Raw genomic sequence first — 8,290 nt, forward strand, 5'->3', positions numbered from 1 at the left:
TCTCTCAGCTGCCACCAGCCCAGGGTCCTGGGGAAGAGTGGGCTCCTCGATTCCTCCTGGCTCCTATACCCTTTTTGGGCACCCTGGGCTGGCTGCAGTATGGAGCCCCTCGAGGGAGAGGGCCAGGGTGGGGGCTGTGGTTGGCTCTGCTGCATCTGACAGCTTCCCCATCCTCAGGTGCCAGGTGGAGGTCAGAGAATCTCCCCTGGCTTTCACGTGGATCCCTTGCCCCGACCCGCCCCAGCAAGTGGGCACGAGGTAAGGGCTCCTTTGCCAGCCCCTCCTCCCTGCCTGTGTCTCTTCCTGTTTGTGGGCTCACCTGAAGTGTGAAGAGGGGGAGTGCCACTCTCCATCCAGGCCTCAGGCAAGCAGCACCTCCCTGCTCTCCCGCACTCCTGGACACAACCAGCAGCTCCTGCCATGGACAGGTACCTGGGTGAGTCCTCTGAGCCCCATTCCTCCTCCCTGCTCAGGCTCTAACACAGGTGCCAGCCCCGTCCCTTTCAAATGCACCCACAAGCTCCCCAGAGTGCAGGAAAAGCAGAAAGGAAGAGAGGCAGAATTTCCAAAAAAGAACATCTCCATATGGAGTCACCGGCCTGCTGTGACGTGTGCAGAGCATATCTGAGCTGCGAGGGCTGGGAAGGCAGCTTGTTCAACCGCCTCATTTGCTTGTCTGTCCATCCGTCCATTAGAGATGCAGGAACTCAGAAGCCAGACTGCTGGCTTCAAATCTTGGTTGCCCTACTCTCTGGCCATCTGACCTCTGGCAAGTTATTTAACTTATCTGGGCCTCAGTTTCTTCCTCTATGAAATGGGGTGATAATAATGCCTTCCTTACCTTATAAGAGTCATTGTGATGACTAAAGAATTAATTTCTGGCCGGGCGCGGTGGCTCACGCCTGTAATCCCAGCACTTTGGGAGGCCAAGGCGGGCGGATCATCTGAGGTCAGGAGTTCGAGACCAGCCTGACCAACATGGTGAAACCCCGTCTCTACTAAAAATACAAAATTAGCCGGGCTTGGTGGCACATGCCTGTAATCCCAGCTACTCAGGAGGCTGAGGCAGGAGAGTCACTTGAACCCGGGAGGCGGAGGTTGCAGTGAGTCGAGATCACACCATTGCACTCCAGCCTGGGTGACAGGAGCGAAACTCCGTCTCAAAAAAAAAAAATTAATTTCTGTAAAGTGCTTGAAACAGTGCCTTGCACACAGAGTTTAAAAATGCAGCCATCAACTAGCTTTCCCTATTGCTTCCTATTCATCTATCTATTGATCGATCTATCATCCATATCTATCTATCTATCTATCTATCTATCTATCTATCTATCTATCCATCCATCCATCTGTAGGTGCCTCCCTATGCACCTCCTCCCCCCGCAGTGGGAGCCCTTCCATCCACACTGCAGCTTTGCTTGCAACCAGGGTAAATATTACCTGGCACTGTTAATGTTTAATGCTCCCACCTCATCCCCAGCCATCCCACCAAGGAGCAAAGACAGCAGGAAGAGGCAAGTGGAGACAGTCCATTTGGCTGGGGAAATGACTGGATTGTCAATGGATAGATAGATAGATGGATAGATAGATAGATAGATAGATAGATAGATGGATAGATAGATAGATAGATAGATAGGCAGAAAGATGAATTCATTTAACTTCCCGCTTATTTTTACATCTCTTATTATTCCCGAAAGAATCCATGCTTACAAATATAGACAAAATGCAATAAGATAACACAATCCTGTATAATAAAGGGAGCACCCTTGTGTTGTGTGGAGATGGCAGTAGCTTTGGTAGCACATATTGGAGGATCTGGGCTTTCTACCTCCAGTTTGCCATTAACTGTGTGTTTCAGGCAAGTCCCTTCACCTTCCTGCCCTCGGTTTTTCTGTTGTACCCAGTGGGGATCATGACACGCCCTGGCCACCTCCAGGGGCTATTGTGGAAAGCAAATGAGCAGCCTCAAGTTTCTTTATCTGTGAAACGCCGTTAGCAGGAATTAAGTGCAACGCCGTTAGCAGGAATTAAGTGCTGCAGTGCATGCCAAGAGCCTGGCACGTGGTCCATCTTCACCAAACGCTGGCTCTGCTGTGATGTTTGCATGAATATATATTTCTTGGCTCCGGAAGCAGAAGGGAGCTGAATGGGTATTGCAGCGCCTGGTCTGCAGGGCCATGACATTCTCTCCATCTCACTCATTCGTGCCCATTTTCATTGGAGGGTGGCTGGCTGTTCCATGTCCAACAGCAAACATTTGCCGAAGGCTAATGCTTGTTATTTCTTCAATCAACACACATATAACAGTAACAATGATGCCACTCACTGTGCGCCAGGCACCGGGATACGCTCTTTGCCTGCAATATCTCACTTCCCCTCACAACCACCCTAGGAGCTGGGTACTGCGCCCATTTTACAGATGAGGAGACTGAGGCACAGAGGGGTGAAGTAATTAACTGAGATCATACGATTAGCAAGTGAGAGGGCCAGGGTGTGAACTCAAGTGCCAAGCCCTGTCCCTGCTTGGGGAGGATTCATGGATACAGTGGCTCCCTTCAGAAGGGCTCAAGCTCCCCTGGTGGCCGCTGGCCACTGACCTTGGCTGTTTGGTGGCCACTGGGCTTCAGCCTTTTCTGGAGGCCAATTCAATGGACTAGGACTCAACGAGGATTCTACAGTACCTGCGGCTGCTCGGCACAGGAGTCCTGGGGTGAAGGAGGTCACAGCGGAGTGGGGAGGCTGCCTACAAGGTGTGGAAAGCACTGCCTCCTGCAGCAGGAGGCCTGATTGTCGGTCTCCACTTCCCCCACACTGGCTGTGTGACCCTGGGCAAGGCCCCTACCTCTCTGTGCCTTAGACACCTGCCTCATCAGTAAAATGGGAAAGATAAAGCTTGAGGAGAAAACAATGAGGAAAGTGCTTGGTAAACCATAAACGCAGGGGGTTTGCCCCGCGATGAAACTCTTGCTCCGTCCTTAAGGATCCTGCATGCTCCATGGTAAACTGGCCAGGAAACAATCCGAGAGCCAGGCCACATGGTGGTAGGAGGAAGTGCTGGGGCGGCAGGGAAGGATAAATTAGTTGGGGATGACTGAAGCCCTTCCGACTGAGGTGTAACCTGCAGGGTGCATGTTGATGGGTGAATAGGATGACAGTTGAAGTGCCCTTCTGAAGGATCTACTGCTGGTCAGCTTCGGTGGTACTCCAGGGATGTGGTGGGGGGGCAGTGGGCCAGGCTCCTAGGGACCACTGCAGGAAAGCCTCCAGTACCACATAAGGAGCACCAGCTGCAGCGGTGGCATCCATGGTGGCTGGTGCGGTGGGCCCTGCCTGGACTGGGGGCTGCTGTGGGACACTGCCCCCAGAAGCTCCCAAGTACAGTGTACACTGAACAGATTGTGCAACTTCCACCTTCCTGTTCCCATCGCCCCAGCTGTAGCTTCCCCAGCTGGCAGAACAGCACCACTGCTGACCCATCCCAGCCCTTCTCTTTGGAAATTTCCTTTGGGAGGGTTTGGAAACTCAGCCAGCTCCTCCTTGCCCCTGCCTCCCCATGCACGTCCTCACCCTGCAGCAGGAGCCCCTCCATCCACACTGCAACTTTTCTTGTGACCAGGGTAAATATTACCTGGCACTGTTAATGTTTAATGCCCGCACCTCATCCCTGGCCACCCCGCGGAGGCAGCCAGACACTCTCCAAAAAGCAGAGACAGCAGGAAGAGGGGAGTGGAGGCAGCCCATTCGGCTGGGGAAATGACTGGGTTGTCGGTGGACGGTGGTGAGTGTGCTGGTGTGTGTGCCTGGGCATGTGCGATGCTGGGTGGCTCTGATTGGCCTGCCTTTGTGGGGTCAGCTGGACCCTACTCTTCCCTCTCCTGCCACCTCAGCCTTCCAGAGTACCCAGCCCCTCTTCCTGTCTGCCTCCTTTCTAAGAAAATTTGCAACTTAAAGGAGGATCCTGCTTTAACCCCAAAGAAAGATAGCTTGAGTGGCAGAAAGGCAGCAGATAGAAGCTGGAGGGCTGAGCGTCCCTCCTCGGCCTCCTGGTACACACCCGCCCTGAGTTCAATGCATCTTGCTAGACCATCTGAACTTGGGCAGGAGACAGACGGGGTCCATCTGGCTGGGGAAGGAGCAGGCCCCTCTGGTCAGTCTTCCTAGACTGGATTTGGGGTGAGAGCCCCCCAAGTTCAAGTCACACTCCCCAAAGGCTTCCTGTCACAGGAACTGACTCAGGCCTGGAAACCAAGAGGGGCACTTGCTGACAGAGGTGGGTTTTGAGCCAGATGCAGAAAGGGGAGGGTGCTGGGCAGGGAGGGTCTCAGCAAGCGGCTCAGGCCAGGTGGCCACGGAGGAGGAGGTTTCCTGGGGTGTGTGGGGAAGCCTTGGCTGGGGTCTAGCTGTTGCTCTGACACTTAAATCCCCATATGACCTTGAACAAGGCCTGAACCAAATCTGGGAAGACAGCCCTGGCGGCCTTCTGTGTGGGACCTGGGTCCTTCATGGCCTCCCTGAGCACCCAGCACCTCCGGCCTGTCAGGATGGGCACTGACTCGTCCTGGCCTGTCCTTTCCTGGCCCAAGGACTGGCCACTGGGGACAGCTGGGCTTGCCAGACCCTGAGTCTCACCACTGCCCAGGGGCACAGTTTGGCACAGCCCGGAAGGTGCTGACTTGAGCATTCCTTCCTCCTGGAGCTCTACTTCGCTGGTGCAAGAAGGGGCTCCAGCAGGGCCGGAAAGAGTAGTGGCCCTCAGCTGTGGCACGTCCTGGCCAGGCCACCGTCTGGCTGTCCGGGGCAAGTGTACTCAGTTGCAGGGCACCACTGTGAGACCTGCCTGCTGAGCAGCTCCAAATCCGGGGGAGGCCACCGGAGGCAGGGGCAGGACCTTGCCTCTAACGGGCTCCTTCCCTCCTGCCATTGAGAGGTGGCAGATCAAAGGGCTTATGCACCTCCATTCTCAGCCCCCTGCTGCCTGGGTTCAAACCCCAGCTCTACCCCTGACTTGCTGTATAACTGTGGGGGAATTACTTCTCTGTACTTCCACCCTCTCGTGGATTACACCAGAATGACATTGACGCCTCATAAGGTTGCCATAATGGTTAGATGAGTTAGGGTTTTGTTAGTTTTTGCCGGGTGCCTGACCAGCACTATATATTGTTTCTTAACTAGATCTGCTTCCCCTGAGGATGGTAATGTAGGACAGGAGGTCTGTCTCAGCTTTCATTAGGACTTTGAACAAGTCTACACACTGGGCTCGGCTTCCCCCTTCTGTCTGATAAACTTTAAGTTTCTGTTTTATTTATTCATGCATTTCCCAAATACCTGCTAAGCACCTCACAGCCAAATGGTCCTGTGGAGAGAGGCTGCTGGGAGTCTAATGGGAGAGGCCTCTCCTGGCCTTTTCTACCATGGTAAGAATCAAGGAGCAGGAGAGAGCCACCCTTCTGGAGTGGTCAGAGGCCCCCCAGGCAGCACAGATCCATCCCCCTCGGACACCCGATATTTTGTCCCCAGTTGACTGTGTCTGAAGCCGCCTAGAGCAGAAGCCTTCTGGCAATGGTTTTAGCAACACCCTCTCTCCCAGCCTCCCCTCGCCTGCTTGGACCCTTGAGGGTCCTCTGGGAAGGGAAGGACAGGGAATTCCAGCTGTTCCTGTGACTAGCTCACCATCGGTGACTCCTCTCATCCCACCTCTGGCTCTCTCCTAGGCGGCAGCCCCAAGGGGGACGTGGACCCGTTCTACTATGGTAAGCCTGGGCCCCTGTGCACCCTTCCTGAGCCCTCAGGACCCCTTCCACCAAGCAGCTGCCTCTCCCAGCCCTGGGTCCATGCTCTGTGCCCCTTATCTCCCCTGGTTTCCATGGGCTGCTGTGGGCGGGCTGCGGGGAGAGACAGCCGCTGGGAGGGACCACCCATCCCGCTCCTCTTGCCCTCTCTTTCCGGAGACTATGAGACTGTCCGCAATGGGGGCCTGATCTTCGCTGGACTGGCCTTCATCGTGGGGCTCCTCATCCTCCTCAGTAAGTGGGGTGGCCTCCAGGGAAGGGCTGCTGGCCAGGGCACATTTCTTCTCAAGACCGCTGAGCAGGCTGGCTTTTGGGAGTTGCCAAGGGAGGGGTGAGCCTCCCCACTACACCCCCCACTGCAGGATGTGGGAATGGGTGCCCCGTGGGGTGCCAGGCTCTGGGAGCACAGTGTGAGGTTCCCGCTTGCTCAAGTGCACCCTCCAGTGGGCCCGGGAGGAGCCGCAGAGGTGAGAGCGAACCCGCGGGGTAACTGGGTAACCGGAGGGCCAGGCAGGGGGACTAGGCCCCCCACTGCTAACCATGGTCCCAAACTCATCTGTTAAATAGGGATGATCCCACCTGCCTCACAAGATTAGGGCTAGCGTCCAAAGGCACGGCAGTCAGGACAGCGCTCTAAGAATGGTCCAGTGCAGACTCGGAGTGTTCTAGGGGAGACAAAGAGACTTATGTATCCTCAAGCCCCAAGGGGCACACAGCAGGAGCTTAATAACTGCACATTGACTTGTTTTGGTGCAACCCAAAGAAAAATACACAGAAAACACAACCCATGGAAAGAAGATACAGCAAGCACACCTGTGGGCTCTGGAATTCTAATGCACGTGTGCCACTGCCACCCCACCCCAAGGCTCGGGCCACAGTCCTGCGGGTCTCCCCATTTTCCCGTGTTGCCCATGGCAGCTCCTGGAGGGTAGTGCCGGGTGAGGGCTGAGCACATAGGCACAGGAGGCAGGTGGCCTAAGCAAGGGGCTCCACTTTGGACTTGCTGCCATCCTTCTCCAGGTGTTCATCAGGCAGCTGTGCTGGGGGCACCATGATGGCCCAGTCTCTGCTGCTGCTCTCGATATGCCAACAGCCCACCGTGGATCTGCTCCAGTAAATATTTGCTGACTGACTGACTTAGGCTCTTGAATGCCTGTGGTCCAGCCTTATATAAAGAGAGAGAAGGCTGGGTGTGGTGGCTCATGCCTGTAATGCCGGCATATTAGGAGGCCAAGGCAGGAGGATCTCTTGAGACCAGGAGTTTAAGACCAGCCTGGTCAATACAGTGAGACCCGATCTATAAAAAAAAAATTTTTTTTAATCAGCTGGGCATGGTGGCATGTGCCTATAGTCCCAGCTACTTGGGAGGCTGAGGCAGGAGGATTACTTGAGCCCAGGAGTTTGAGGCTGCAGTGAGCTACGATCCCACCACTGCACTCCAGCCTGGGTGACAGAGTAAGACCCCATCTCAAAAAATAAAATAAAATAAAATAAAATAAAATAAAAGAGTCAAACGTGGCCTCCAAGCCTGACCCTCCGGTGGTACTGGCAGGAGGGAGGTAGGAGAGACTGGAAGAATTTTGAGTCTTCCAGGGTCTCCTTGGAAAATTAGTCCATGGAAACAAATCTACTTTTCTCTTTTCAAGGCAGAAGATTCCGCTGTGGGGGCAATAAGAAGCGCAGGTGAGCGCTGCCTGGGGTGACCGATGAGGGGGTCGGGGCTGGAGAAGGAGGGGCGGGCTGAGGATTTTGTCTCTGACACAGTGGAGGATCCCCAGCCTCAGGGATCCCTAGACCTACCCCTCCCCCTGCCCTCTCACCTGTTGCTTTTCCTTCCCCCACCAGGCAAATCACTGAAGATGAGCTGTAACAGCAGGTATGCTAGGAGGACCCGGGGAAGGTGGTGGGAGGGCAGGGCAGGCTTGGGAGCAACAGGGAAGAATTCTGGCTCCTGGACCGGGTAAAGAAGAATTTTAGGGTCGTGCACACATCAGCCAGGTGGTCTGTCACCCATCGTGTGTTTAAAATGATTGCCAAGGGCCTGGCGTGGAGTGTGGGCCACAGGAGATCGCAGAGGAGCCCTGGAGAAAAGTGAGATGGACAAGGGGGAAATAAAACCCCAACCTCTGCTGCCTCCTGCCCCACCCCATCCTGCCTTTGTCTTCTCAGCCTCGGCGGTGCCACCCACTGCACTGCGGCCAGCTGGGAAGCCAAGCATGGCCCTGCCTCTGGCGCCTCCCCTTCTTCCCTGGGCTGTAGACCTTTGTCCCGTCACTGCCAGCGCTTGGGCTGAAGGAAGCTCCAGACTCAATGTGACCCCCAGGTGGCATCGCCACCTCCTGCCCCATGCCACCTCATGCTTATAATAAAGCCGGCGTCTCTGCTTCCCTCGCCTGCCTGCCTGTCTCCCTCCTCTGTCACCACCAGCCCCTCCAAGTTCGAGTACAAATACAGCCAGGTCTCATTTGTTTTTTCAATTAATTGCTCAGGCACCTGTCTGCCTG

General features: G+C 55.1%; 1 protein-coding gene across 3 annotated transcripts; it reads left to right on the forward strand.

Moving 5' to 3' along the window:
* The first annotated feature begins 347 nt into the window (after positions 1–347).
* On the forward strand, positions 348–8,180 carry LOC105737519 (sodium/potassium-transporting ATPase subunit gamma). Of its 3 annotated transcripts, none has more exons than XM_030829654.1 (6): positions 348–436; positions 5,709–5,747; positions 5,946–6,020; positions 7,433–7,469; positions 7,632–7,662; positions 7,956–8,180. In XM_030829654.1, exons 1-5 carry the CDS (start codon positions 421–423, stop codon positions 7,654–7,656), a joined length of 192 nt encoding a protein of 63 aa, XP_030685514.1. In that variant the 5' UTR covers positions 348–420; the 3' UTR covers positions 7,657–7,662; positions 7,956–8,180. The 3 variants fall into 3 exon arrangements, with proteins under 3 accessions (XP_030685514.1, XP_030685513.1, XP_012351377.1); XM_030829653.1 differs by lacking the exon at positions 348–436 and adding an exon at positions 3,691–3,775 and having other exon boundaries at positions 7,956–8,177; XM_012495923.2 differs by lacking the exons at positions 348–436; positions 7,433–7,469; positions 7,632–7,662; positions 7,956–8,180 and adding an exon at positions 3,751–3,775 and having other exon boundaries at positions 5,709–6,121.
* The last annotated feature ends 110 nt before the right edge of the window (positions 8,181–8,290 follow it).

This window comes from Nomascus leucogenys, chromosome 15, assembly GCF_006542625.1.
Source record: "Nomascus leucogenys isolate Asia chromosome 15, Asia_NLE_v1, whole genome shotgun sequence".
Lineage (NCBI taxonomy): Eukaryota > Metazoa > Chordata > Mammalia > Primates > Hylobatidae > Nomascus > Nomascus leucogenys.